Source organism: Nilaparvata lugens, chromosome 1 (assembly GCF_014356525.2).
Source record: "Nilaparvata lugens isolate BPH chromosome 1, ASM1435652v1, whole genome shotgun sequence".
Taxonomy (NCBI): domain Eukaryota; kingdom Metazoa; phylum Arthropoda; class Insecta; order Hemiptera; family Delphacidae; genus Nilaparvata; species Nilaparvata lugens.
The window spans coordinates 21,252,445-21,267,399 of record NC_052504.1 but is presented as its reverse complement, the minus strand read 5'-3'; the positions used below and the strand labels follow the sequence as shown (position 1 = coordinate 21,267,399).

The 14,955-nt window shown below is 34.6% G+C and overlaps 1 protein-coding gene across 2 annotated transcripts; it reads right to left on the bottom strand.

Annotated features, from left to right (window-relative positions):
* Positions 1 to 9,418: 9,418 nt before the first annotated feature.
* LOC120350001 lies at positions 9,419 to 14,398 on the bottom strand. Of its 2 annotated transcripts, XR_005570570.1 has the most exons (3): positions 14,255 to 14,398; positions 10,542 to 10,696; positions 9,419 to 9,869 (listed from the first exon to the last, which is right to left on the bottom strand). XR_005570570.1 is itself a non-coding variant. In XM_039421889.1 (2 exons), exons 1-2 carry the CDS (start codon positions 14,265 to 14,267, stop codon positions 9,529 to 9,531), a joined length of 354 nt encoding a protein of 117 aa, XP_039277823.1. In that variant the 5' UTR covers positions 14,268 to 14,398; the 3' UTR covers positions 9,419 to 9,528. The 2 variants fall into 2 exon arrangements, 1 of the variants encoding a protein (XP_039277823.1); XM_039421889.1 differs by lacking the exon at positions 10,542 to 10,696.
* Positions 14,399 to 14,955: the final 557 nt, after the last annotated feature.

The following is a 14,955-nucleotide window of genomic DNA, read 5'->3' as shown; positions in this document are numbered from 1 at the left end:
TGAGCTGGTTTTCGTGCGTCATATGGAGGCCGAAAGTGATTGTTTTCTGACCAGGCCGGTATAGTATATTTCGCACCTAGGGCCGAAAATGAGACTTTTCCGGCTCGAAATCGATTTTCAAGTCCGAGGCAGTAGGCTGAGGACTAGAAAAGATTGAGAGCCAGAAAACATTTTTGCCCGTGGTGCAAACGCTATTTTTCGCCACACAGAAAAATATACAATATATTTATGAGAATAATTGTTCATTAAGCACTTCCAAAAGTAAAAGTGGAAGGTCATAGCTCTAGCAATTCTGAAGTAATCTGAATATCAGGAAATTGTCTAAGTATTTTTATTTTTTATTCTGATTTGTCTAAATAACCTAAAAGATGATGTTCAATTATGTGGGAGGTTGAGTTTATACTTTTTTATTCTTTCATATGACAATAAGATGATATTATTATGAATGTTTTAATTATTGAATAATAAACACAAATATAATGAGAAGTTTTTTGATCAGCTGTTTTAGTACACTTGAAATTTGGCCAATCTGAATGTCAACGTCAACAATGCTTGTTGTCGTCGACTTGGGAAGTTTAGGTTAGAAGTTCTATCTTGCTCTGAAAATTAAATTTGGATAGTTTATAATATAATATATATCTTATCTGTATTTCATTCATCCAAAGAAAATGATAGTATATTATTGCAGAATACTTTATTCAATTCTAGAAGCATAAAATGATTCCGTTTCATAAATTATTTGTAAAAACGTTCAGCACCATGGATATTGCCCAAGTAAATCCAAAATTATTCACCATGTTTCGTGATAAACGAAGTACTATGAGGTTTGAGGTTAGATTCTATTATACTCTGAAAATTGAATTTGAATAGTTTATAATATCTTATTTGTATTTCATTCATCCAAATAAAATGATAGTATCTTATTATTGCAAAATACTTTATTCAATTTTAGAAGCATAAACTGATTCAGTTTCATAAACTATTTTGTAAACATGTTCACATCAAATCAGAATCAGCTGACTTCAAGGTTATTTTACAGCCCTAGGGCCATAAAAATTTTACCGGGCTGGTCAGAAAAAAATCATTTTCGGCCTCCATATGACGCACATAAACCAGCTCATTACATCCAAGTGGGGCGAAATAGTATATTTCGCACCTAGGGCCAAAAATGAGATATTTCCGGCTCGAAATCGGTTTTCAAGTCCGAGGCCGTAGGCCGAGGACTAGAAAAGATTGAGAGCCGGAAATACATTTTTGCCCATGGTGCGAACGCTATTTTTCGCCACACCAAAAAAAAACTTCCCAATATATAAGAAAATAAAAAATAAAATAAATTCAAACAGCCTATTTTGATAGTTTGAATCTTGGTTATGACAACTTTTACTGTCAATTAATTTCATATTACTAATTAATAATTTACAATAATGACCATATTTTTATACTATTAATATTAGGCGCGAGCTTTGCGCCCGGTGCAATATCATGGATAGATGGATGAATAGAATTTTCATTACTATTTTGAAATAATGTGATGAAAAAATAATATAATTGCATATTTCACAGTTTTGTCTCAAATATATCTAAAAAATTGATTGAAATTTATATTATGGTAACTAATATAAAAATCTGGTGTGGTGCACTCACACTACTTTCCTTGCTCATTGATCTATAAGCCTCATTCTTAAACGAGGATAATCTAGGGGAATAATATTATGCCGATTGGCTGCTTAATAATTTTATTAAAACTACGATTATACTATTGTTATTGTTTTCAGAGTACATTTTCCTTTGTTTGAATTATGAAATTTAAGGATTTTTAAAAGTTGTCAAAACAGCTGTTCTACAAATAAATATCGACGTGTGTTCTTTTGAATAAACTGCTCTACCCACCTACCTCAAGCACAAGAAGGAGGTTACAAAGTAAATTTCTCAAGAATGGGGTGGACCCCCTGTTAGTTTCTCAGGAAGGGAACTCATGCTAGTTTATACAGCTAATAAATCCAAAATGTACCCCTATACAGGGTATGAATTTGAAAAAAATCGGTCACATCATTTTTGAGAAAATCGTGAAAAACATGTTATTTTGCGATTATCCGCCATTTTTCTCGAGAATATTACGGAGCTCATGCAATTTTCCAAGAAATGAGACTCATGTCAGTTGATAGGGCTTATAAATAGCTATCCATGGTAAAAATTTGAAGAAAATCGTTAGAGCCGTTTTCGAGAAAACTGTGAAAAACATGGTTTTTAGTGATTATTCGCCATTTTCTCAAGATATTACGGTGCTCCTGCAATTTTACCAGAAATGAGACTCAAGTCAGTTGATAGGGCTTATAAATAGCTATCTAGGGTATAAATTTGAAGAAAATCGTTAGAGCCGTTTTCGAGAAAACCGTGAATAACATGGTTTTTTTAGTGATTATCCGCCATTTTTCACAAAATATTACGGAGCTCCTGCAATTTTCCAGAAATGAGACTCATGTCGTTGATAGGGCTTATAAATAGCTATCCATGGTATAAATTTGAAGAAAATCGTTAGAGCCGTTTTCGAGAAAACCGTGAAAAACATGGTTTTTCAGTAATTATCTGCCATTTTTTCCGCCATCTTGAATGAATTTTATTGAATTTCTTATTGTCGGGTCCTCATGGTATAAGGACGTTAAGTTTAAAATTTCAAGTCAATCGGTTGATTAGGAATGGAGTTATCGTGTTCACAGACATACACACATACACACACACACACACACACACACATACACACACACACACACACACACACACACACAGACCAACACCCAAAAATCATGTTTTTGGACTCAGGGGACCTTGAAACGTATAGAAAACTTGAAATTTGGGTACCTCAATTTTTTTTGGAAAGCAATACTTCCTTACCTATGGTAGTAGGGCAAGGAAAGTAAAAAATAGGTAATAAAAATCGAAATTCATTGACAAAAAAAAAAAGTCATTGACCGAGATTCGAACCTAGATCATGTTTGTTATTCACTGAGATTTGAGTTCTGACTGATTATGCCTTTACGCTCTCGGCCATTCCATACTGTTGAACGTTGAGGCCTGACTGACAGCACTTAGCATACACGTAATACTGTAATACTAGACTTCTAAAAAAGTTTACTTCACTCCTAAAAAGCGTACCGTACAACAGACTTTGGCTCATGACTTATATTATTAAAATTAATATTATTATCTGTCTCACAATAAAATTTTCACTCTGAATTAAGTCAGATAACGTAGGCTATGTACAGGCTACTATAATAATAGAGTATAGCGCAAATTTGAAGCCGGTTTGCTGGCATTTTCACAACAAAATATTGCTCTGAAAATAGTTAAATCATAGAGAAAACATTCGAAGATTCAATCTTGAGTGGGCCTAATGTTTTCTCTATATGGTTAATATTGAAGAATCAAAAAAATTATAATAATATCATCTTATTGTCATTTGGAAAAATAAAAAGTATAAATTCAACCTCTTACATAATAGAACATAATCTTTTAGGTTATTTAGACAAATCAGAATAAAAAATAAAAATACTTGGACAATTTCCTGATATTCAAATTACCTCAGATTTTCTAGAGCTATGACCTTCCACTTTTGCTTTCGGAAGTGCTCATAATAGACAATTATTCTAATATATATATATATATAAATATATTGTTTATTTTTTGTGTGGCGAAAAATAACGTTCTCACCATTGGCAAAAATGTTTTTCCGGCTCTCAATCTTTTCTAGTCCTTGGCCTACGGCCTCGGACTTGATAACCGATCTCGAGCCAGAAAAGTCTAATTTTCGGCCCTAGGTGCGAAATATACTATTAAAGCCCTAGGGCTGTAAAATAACCTTGAAGTCAGCTGATTCTGATTTGATGTGAACGTGTTTACAAAATAGTCTATGAAACGGAATCAGTTTATGCTTCTAGAATTGAATAAAATATTTTGCAATAAGATACTATCATTCTATTTGGATAAATGAAATACAAATAAGATATTATAAACTATTCAAATTAAATTTCCAGATTATAATAGAATCTAACCTCAAACCTGCGTTTAATCGTTTATCACAAAACCTGGTGGATGATTTTGGAATTACTTGGGCAATATCCATGGTGCTGAACGTTTTTACTAATAGTTTATGTAATGGAATCAGTTTATGCTTCTAGAATTGAATAAAGTATTCTGCAATAATATACTATCATTTTATTTGGGTGAATGAAATACAGATAATATATAAATATTATAAACTATTCAAATTCGATTTTCAGAGTATGATATAACTTCTAACCTAAACTTCCAAAGTCGATGACAACAAGCATTGTTCACATTGACATTCAGATTGGCCAAATTTCAAGTGTGCTAAAACAGCTGATCGAAAAACTTTTCATTGTTTGTGTTCATTAATCAAGAATCAAAACATTAATAATATCATCTTATTGTCATTTGAAAGAATAAAAAAGTATAGACTCAACCTCACACATTAAAACATAATTTTGTAGGTTATTTAGACAAATCATAATAAAAAGTATAAATACTTGGACAATTTCCTGATATTCAGATAACCTCAGATTTGCTAGAGCTATGACCTTCCACTTTTGCTTTCGGAAGTGCCTAATAAACAATTATTCTCATATATGTATATTGTTTTATTTTTCTGTGTGGCGAAAAATAGCGTTCGCACCATTGGCAAAAATGTGTTTCCGGCTCTCAATCTTTTCTAGTCCTCGGCCTACGGCCTCGGACTTGAAAACCGATTTCGAGCCGGAAAAGTCCCATTTTCGGCCCTAGGTGCGAAATATACTATTTTGTTTACTATGTTGTCAATATTTGCAGTAGCAGAAGTCTTCGGGGTGATTCACAGCATTTAATTGATATTTTCGTTCAATAATAATTATTATTTATGTTCCTTCAAAATTTTTGTCCAACATCTTGGACTCGTCACATTGATCCAGCTTCATTTTGAATCCAACTTCATTTTTCCAAATGTGGACGTCCTTATTGTGATACATGATTACGATAGCCCACAGAAATTAAAAAGAAAATTGATGGAAAAACATCAATATCTCAAACTGTTTCAATGATCTCAACATTCTAATGAGTAATACAAAAATGAAATAAATGAATAATGAATAGAAAAACATTGAATAATCAAGTGTTAGTGAAAACTAATTGTAGATTCTACTCACAAATTTAACACTTTGAACAGAAAAATTGAAATAGCAAATTTTTCACATCATAGCAACTGCTGTCACAATATTATTATTCAAGCGTATGTTAAAGATTAATCTCTTTTTATTTTTCTTTCTATTGTTATAGATTAATTATACTTCATTATTGTTGAATACGATCTGGCAACGTTGGGGAGCTAAAAAAGGATAGCGCTATCTGCTCTGTTGAATGTTAGGCAAGGACAGCAACACCAATATTTTGATTAAATACTGCCATTATAACGTAGATCTCACTATCTTCTAGCGAGACAGATAGACTCTTGTCTTTTCACCCCTAATAACAAATATTATATAGACCTCATAATTATTCAGAGTAGATGATATCCCAGTTCGTAACATACACGCTCAAGTAATATACCCTCAGTCAATACTATAAGATCTTCAACAGTCACCAAATATTCTCTACCCTCTATGTCTGCTCCACAGTCACAATTCGGACGATCTGCAGCACTACGCCCATTCTATCCACTACCTCCGTAAACAAAGCCGTAGTGCATTCGTGTGACGTCAGCACAGGTAGGGCTCCTACACCAATAAAAACACTAGCTGATATAGATCAGCTGAAATCAACGAGTTTTTATTGGCGTAGGAGCCCTGCTTGTGCTGACGTCACACGAATGCACTAAGGTACGGCTTTGTTTACGAAGGTAGTGTTCTATCCCAATCCTGATACCTCAAAAGTTTATTATAGAATGGTCTGGTCTTCTCCTCATTTTGATTGACCTTCTATCCATGAATTTCCAATTTCTCCAAATAATATGTAAAAATGTGTTAAGAATGTTCAGGTGGAGAAAAGGTCGACGAGGAAAGACGTGATTGGTTCGATCAATTGTGAGGGAGAGATAAAGTTCTTCAAACTTCATGAGGTATAGTTTAACGCTTAAAATCATTACGACAAATCTAAGCGAAGGACTATGTGCATAACGAATTCAACGAACCATTTTCAAAATGGTTCAATAGTTTGTCTATTTATAGGCTCTATGACACTGAAGAGTGAACAATTTGATTAGATCATGAATATGAAAGTTATGACAAGAAACAGGCGCGAATGATTCACCGCAGTCAAACTCATCTCCAACTTACTTCAAAATTAGCATCATTAGCTCTTTAGAACTGAGAACCTTCAATCTCGGAGACAATTCCATTCTCCAAGATATCGTTAAAGAACGACTGACTCTATTACTTTTTCAGGACATTTCACATTATTACCAAGACAAAGAATTATTGAACTCACTTCTGTTGAATTTAAATCGAGGCTTCTCACGGAAAACAAAGGAAAAGTCACAAAGATCTCTCTCTTCAAACATCACTTGCATCTCTAATTTTACTGCGGAGTACGTTCTTATCATCTTCGAAACTCACCCTTCTTCCAACTCCACTCCGCCAGTCAAATAATAATGACTTTCTTGGTAGTCTGCCTTGATAATGTCCTGTGTTATGTCACAGTGATTTAGTCATAATTGATAAATCATAACTGAATTCCTCTCTCTAAAACTGTACTGTATTTCAGAACTTGACTCTTGCATTATCATATGAACTGGTGGTGGGTATTCATTTCCCATTCAGTAAGCTAAAATGATATTCACCTAGCAATGCCAATCACCTAGCTGTTTCTTAACTTGGTTTACCCAATTGACACAGATTCTAATAGCCAGTACCTTTCTCAAATGTAATCTTCTATAATATAATAAAGGAAAGAGCTGGCTTTTACATGAACTGGATAGGAAATTGGCGAATGACGCATCATCATGTCTGAACTACTGAACTTATAAACTTGAAATTTTTCATATGGATTCTGCATTTGCCACGTAAGTTTTTAAATGGACCCTTGCGGAGCACGGGTTACCTGCTAGTGGAACATAGAATACACATTTGAGAAAAAATGAGAAAGACAAGATTGGAACTCTTAACGAATTTATTGAACTATCACAACTTATGAACACAACTGGATATTAACGAATAAGCATTACTACTGAAGAGTGAACAATTTGATTATTATCATGAAAGATACAAGTTCTTAGAAACAGAAAGATAAAGTTCCTAGATACATTCAATATTAATTCTGTGATTGGGACTAGTACCAATAAGTTGAATTCGTCATTCTCTGACAAGAATGGAAGATAAATCAAAGATTGTGGGATCTATAAGATGAATGAAACTATTGTGGACTATTCAACCATACACACAATGCTTTTAGCTTCTCAGTTGCCCATGAGTTGAAATGCTTCCATGAATTGAGCTTCTGAACTCGGGCGGAGTTTGCAAATGACAGGATAGTGCTCTGATGGAGTATTACTTCTACTCAAGTTACTTTGAAGGGCTATAACATCCCGAGGCTAATTAAGCTATTCCTCAAAGCGCATTTCTATTAATGGTGAAGTTACTTCCAGCAGTTGGAGAACTTAGACTGAATACAATTATTTCTCCTTCAAGGACCAAGAAAACTACAGAATCCCCAAAATTTCCTTTCAGCCACTGTTTACGTCACTCGAAGAATTCCAGTCGGCTCAACTGTGTTCAACTTGCAAGTTCTAGCAGCTACTCATAATAAGCTCTTGCTGCTTCATCAAAAACTTCGACATAGCTCAACGTCTTATATTCCATACTTTATTGCATTCCTGGAAAAAATTTGAATTTAGATAGAAAATTTCTGGTAGAAACATTTTAAAAAGTCAGGAAGTCATGATCTGAATATAACTTTTCTGAATTGAGCAATGTGCAAGTAGTGGAAAACTTGACTTTATCCACCATTTTAATCACTCTAGAAGGGAAATAGTTCATGAAGAATGCTAAGTATCAGTTTTTGATTTGAAGAGCAAGTTTTCCCTAATGAGATAAGTTACGGTATGTCAATTAAGTTTCAAATTTGAGTTCTCATCCATCGCCAGGATATAATAATTGATTTGAATACACGTCATCCCTATTCTAATAAGAAAGATTTGAATACAGTTCAGATGTAATTCATTTAGATTAGATTATGCATTTTGTAACGTATCCAAAACAAATTCAATATAGTGAGCTTATTCTGTTGTCGAAGTGAGTTCGAAAAGGTAATGTTGTTAGAGAAAAACTAATGTAATAGCAATAGCAATATCAATGCTTTTATTGTCTCTTTTTTGTATAGGTCTACTTGTGATATTAATAGAAATAAAAATCTCAGTTTTTGATTAATTCAAAAAAGTGTACTGAGCAGGGGCGAGGCGTGCCTTTTTGGATGTCATTTCTAGGAACAATTCAGTTGAAAGTTTGAATGAAAGCTGCAGCCTCCACCCCTACTTGAAAGGAATAATGTTTCATTTCAAACTATTACTTATCCATCTATCACTTACTATTAACTATTATAAGATAAATATACCATTCAAAATCTAGTTGAACAGTCTAGAACTTGGCTAAATTTCAAGCTCAGAAACTAGCCCTCAATAATTATAATAAATTTAAAAAATTGAAATGAAATAATAATAATCATCAAAATATTAACAAATTGCAAACAAAATAATTATCGTACGGTTTGTAACACTGGCACGGAACAGTGCTGGATTCGCAGAAAATAGCGATGTCTTTGACTGTTTGATCCATCATCGTTTTATGGGGAGAGGGAGAGTGAGTGATGATGCAGAAGAGTGGTGGTAACGAAGGCTAAATAGCATTACTGGAATCGCATGTTTTTGAGAACCACATTGAGCGGATGGAACTGAAAATGCCGTAGTCTACTTTATCCAAACTTGGCGCGCTCGCAAAAAACAATTTTTTTTAGTTTCTTCACCTTTTTTGTATTTATTTTAAATATTTTCAATTTAATAATACTAATAAACATATAAATTTCATATAACATATACATATAACTTTCATATAAATGTCTGTCCAGTCATCGGCGAATCCAGAGATGACCGGATGCCTCGCCTCTGGACTACTGAGATTTTCATTTCTATTTACAATGCTTTTATCTATTCTCTTATTATATGAGAGGGGAAATCGGTGAGTTTTTATCCAAAATAAAGATTAATCAGACAGTTATTATCATTGTTGAGTGATTAATTATTACAAGTAGCTTTTTTTCTATGCTATTATACACTGCGGAAAGTAGACTATTCAATTTTTCTTATAAAACTACGACATTTGAGTCAATTATTGAAATGAAATGTATTATAAGCTGGTTGATAAAACATGAAAAAGTACCTACTTGAGGATTTTTATTTTATTTCAAGAATCCTGTACGGTACTTATAACTACAATATTATAAATATTCAAATTCTACAGGAAACTCAATAACGCTAATATCCAGAGCATTCCGTTAATAAAAAATGAATAAAACATGACATTGAATAATTTTACAGTTTATATGGATATGTGGCGAATTTTTCAATAGTCTAAAGCTGACAGTGACAACGTACATTCTGCGACTACGGAAGCAATGGAGTGGTTTATTGTCGTTCCTAGGCGAATGAGTACTTTCGGCTGATAGCTGCTGGTTGAATAATTCTTCTTTTTCCACGGATTTGGAGAGCGACGACACAAAAACACACAAAAGGCTGGTCTGCAGAAATTCTCGCCGCTTGTCAGGAGCAGTGCGCTTGTATCGTGCGCGGCTGCAGATGCGACGCTCACATAAACAGCAGAAGAGCAGACCGTGTTCTGTGAATAATGGACCCGTCATTAGTGGACCGGACCAAATACAGTAAGCTACCGTACAGTACTCGTTGCTTATTGTTTTAGCACTCATCGTTCGCATTATTCGATCTGTTTTTTCCTCTCTGTTTTTAAAACAATCAGAAAAGAGCTCTAATGACGAACTCCAATGCTGTTCCAAATCAACAAAATTAAACAATGGCTAGCTTCATGAGAGCGATGATCAAAATTTCGATAACAAAGTGCGTGCATAACGCACTAACAAATTAATGAAGTCCTCGTTTTGACCTTTTCCTGGCTGATTCGATCATTTAGCGTAACGATGCTGATTAACATTTCAGGAAGCAATCACAAATCGAAAACCGTATTCTGATTTGTTTATGCGAATTGTTTCTCGGATAGGATACTTCACATGTTTGTCGATATTCAATATTTTATGGTATGTGATAAAAACAAATCCTCAGTTATTATTCGAACTGTTCAGCTAACTGGAGCTTGAATAAATAAATTTATTCTCCCTCTCTCTCTCACACACACACTCTCTCTCTCTCACACACACTCTCTCTCTCTCTTCATATTCATTCATTCATTTTCCGATATCTTTGAAGAAATCTAGAGAGTTGAATAAAATATCTATCTATTGAGTGTTCAGGAGAATGCCATCATATTCATATCTACCTTAATATTCAGATAATGTCAAAATTATCAAAATACAATTTCAACATGAAAGATGGCGGACGATGTTCCTCTTCTTATGGGCAGCATAATAATAAATTAATCCTCCCCTCCTTCCACCAGGAATCTCAAGCCCCCTCCTAACCTTGTGGGCAGTCCTGTGAAATGATTGCCAAAGATGATTAAAGGAATAAAGAAAGTTTGGAGTTCATATTGGATTATTTACTATATTATTATGACAGTAATACATATCTATAGAGCAGTAGTTAGTTCGCAATATTTTGGTTTGGGGTACGCTATTATATTTCACTGCGTGAACGTTACACACAGTACACGACGACACAATATCTAAACTTATAACCTGATAAAAGAGATAGAAATTTTTCCCTTGATCGAGTAATGCGTGTGTGCAACAATTGAACTTTGACCGCACATTGAACTTTCATACAAGCAACGAGAGACATAGAGTTCGCATTGCCTTTGTCACAATTTGTGTAATGATTAAAAAAAATGTGTTACACAGGGCGCACATAGGGGGAAGTGTTTGTTTGCCCACATGCGGAGGGGGGAGAAGTGTAAATGTCAGCAGTGTTTAAAATGCTAAAATAACAATCTATTTTTTGCAGGATCAAAAATTTATGAGGTGGGGAAGAAGCTGAATTTTCCGAAATTGGCTGTGGTGGTGGTTGGTGGGGGGGGGGGAGTGCGTTTTCATCCATGAGTTAAATTAGAAAAGTCAATTGGAAATACGCTTATTGATTTTGCCATTTTAGCCAAATTAATAACAAATATTTGTGAGACAGACGTTTCGTGGAACCAGATGTACGGTTGAGTGTATTCTAGGTGCATTGCTATAGTTCAGCTCGCGGCACTGATACACACACCGGTTTAGAGACATGAAAAATATCAATTACTATATCATTGTTCTATTTTTAGACCATCTCCATCCAGATCAACTCTTCATTTTAGTAAAACTTATTGGAAACACAAGATTTAATCATTATGAAAAGAAATAATGATTTTATTTATCAGAAAAATTGTTAATACAATAATTTTGTAATAATACAATACACAAAATAAAACAATTGAAAATTAATATTAATTGATCCTTCTGATTAAATTACACATATGCAAAGCTTCAAAGCTTGACCGCATATGGAAGTATCTACAAAATAAAAAAAAAATATTCATTTTGATAACAGTACATTACCAATAAAAAAATAAAAATAAAAGATGACACATTCACTCGATTTTTGCACTAGCAGCTATAAAATAAATATGTATAAGAATTATTGCATCCAATTACAACATAGCAATAATATTCATGAATTATAAACGATTATTTCACCATATATTCAAAATTTATCATATTGGAAACCATCAATCTGTTCTCATTAGAAAGCAAAAGCTAAAAACTATTAATTATACAATTACTAGCTGGCCCGGCAAACTTCGTACCGCCTAATAGTTAGTGCATTTTATGACAAACTTTAGTTGGATGCACACCTTAGGAGGCGCGATGCGGCATTTTGCATCCAGATGCTTCTTGCTTATAATTGGATTGAATGAAAGAACTCACACACACTGAATAGGACATGGCGTGGAACGGTGTGATAAGGCAATGTCGATGAGATCAACACTTTGTATCACCAAGCCGCGCCTCCTCAGCTGTGCTTAGTATTTGCTTAATCTGATGCACTATATTTTTATGAAAATTATCCAATAATCAGTATTCTATATCTTGATATGGATTTCCTATGTGCTTAGTTAGTTGTACAGCAGTTTGTATTTTTAGATAATTATGGTTGAATGCAGCTTGCTGGGAAATCGAATGGCATATCTCCTTGCTGCTGATTTTCCCGTGCATTTCTAAATTTACAGCATTTCGAGGTCTACCACTACCTCCGACACTACCACTACTCTACTACACTACCTCCTACCACTACCTGTTTACGGAGGTAGTGGCTCTACGACCCAAGTTTGGACGTCGTTCTCATCGCGGCATTATTATTAGAATATTAAATTTTGAATCAGTAGAAAGAAAAAAAAGAGAAACAGATCTACCGACAGCTGTTGGATGACACAATGATTATAACAGCTGATTTTTATTTCTGTCTGTGGCCAGCTCACAAAATTAATCTTCTTCCATAAGGATTACATGCAAATTTTGAAGGACCGTAGGAAAGAGTCCTGAAGTCTGATCATGAATTTGATAGGCAATAAACCTGCTCCTGAGCACAAACACAACTAAACAAAAATCATCAAATTCGGTGCACACATAAAAAAATTATTGAATGTCAAAATTTGAGGCTCAATTTCTATTTATATAGATTACTAGCCGTCAAGCTCGCTTCGCTCGCCATATCCGTCTAGCCAGGAAGCTCCGCCCCCTGGACCCCCGACTGGATCGTCCGAGATTAAGATCAGCAGGCTCGCTTCGCTCGCCATATCCGTCTAGCCAGGAAGCTCCGCCCCCTGGACCCCCGACTGGATCGTCCGAGATTAAGATCAGCAGGCTCGCTTCGCTCGCCTGCATTTTTCATTTGTAGGACGATCCAGTCGGGGGTCCAGACTAAACGTCTGGCTAAACGGATATGGCAAGCGAAGCGAGCCTGAAGGCTAGTAATATAATATTCCCAGGAATAGCTCTGATTGAAGTAGCAGTCAATTTTTCCGCGATAAATGCATTTCAATCTTCAACTTGGTGCCAACCTAACAAAGTCAACTCAACTTAATGCCAATCCTTAAAATTATTAATTTAGTTACCAGTTAACAACTGTTTCGAAGAGGTACTCTCTCTAGATTATAGTTCTATATTATCATAATTATGGTATGGGCATTTCAATTTATTATAATTGAGAGTTTGGAATGAGAAGAATATACATGCTAAAAGACCAACTTTAAACCCTTAAAAACCACCTTTAGAGTTAAAATTTTTCCAAATCCGTTCTTAGTGCGCCTCTAAAGGGCCAACTGAACATACCTACCAAATTTGAAAGTTTTTGGTCCGGTAGATTTTTATTTCTGCGAGTGAGTGAGTGCCATTTGGCTTTTATATATATAGATACTAACTATTAAACAATTATAATTACTCTCTACATCTTCTTCTCTCAGATTCAACAGGAACGTCTTCAAATTACGTTTGAACAGCTGTGGTGCACAATGGATGAGGACAGTTTATTACAGAATTTTTCTTATATATTTCCTTATTATATCAGATTATAAACTATCCTATTGTGAATAATGATTATATCCTACTATTATATTACCACTAGCAGTATATCCACCTATTAGCCTATGAACCTCAATCCAGTATGAACACTGATCAACATAGCCTAGAAGTAACCAATATTCGCATGAAAGTAGATGTAGCCATGAGCGAGCAGATAGTGTGTAATGCAGCGCACTAGATGAGATTGTATTTGATTATTAAGCGATATTGCAGGTTGCAGTCAGAAGCATAGCAAGCTGAGAGGGTCCACATACACATACACACATGCAGTAATATGCAGAAGGCTCTATCACATAAGCTCAAAGCCGAACAACCCCCTTCCTACTCTGCATGCACCACCGGCATTTATGCATCGCCTATTCCCCATGCGTTAATATACTTATTACTCTTGAGACTGAAATCCAGTTCATAATAACGATCTGTGCATTAACTATTGCCTCGTTAATTATTTAGTTTCATTGCTATTGCCAGGATGTACTCTCACCATTAATCTGCATAATGGAATAGTCCACCGGTTTAATCACTTGTGCATCCTGCTATTGACATGCCAATACATGCTTCTCATCATCAGCTATCGGGTCACACAGCAGTCTAGAAACGGTGAAGGCAAAGTAAATAGGGAGGTCGATTCATTGACCTCTTGGTGAAAAACAAAAAACGCTCACTCATTAGCTGAACTTCAATACGACTTTAAGTCCAAATACATTGCACAATATTGGTACAGTTATACATTTTTTTGGTAAAATGTTATGATTTCTATACCCACTTACTGAAACACTCATGATTACGCACATATAAACATTTTCCATGAAGATTGATGATTTGAAAAAATGAGCTTACTGATCGAGATTGAACTCAGAAAATACTAGTACCCTACATCGTAATATCAAACATAGTACATGAATTTTAATATACTTGACATCCAAAGTAAATCTCCTTTCTCTTCCATGTACTTGTGGTTTAAACTGTAGAAGACAATTCTAAATACTTTCAATTCAAACAATGAAACTGCATTAGGATCCCACTATTGTAGATCACACGCTCTAAAGGAACTTGAACAAAATTGATTCAATGTAAACAACAGACCTTCAGCGTTGAATCTTACAGTGGAATCTAAAGCTTTTCACCTGTTGGAATTCATTGTTAGTGTTTCAGACAATTATTTGAGCAAATAAATCAGGAGAC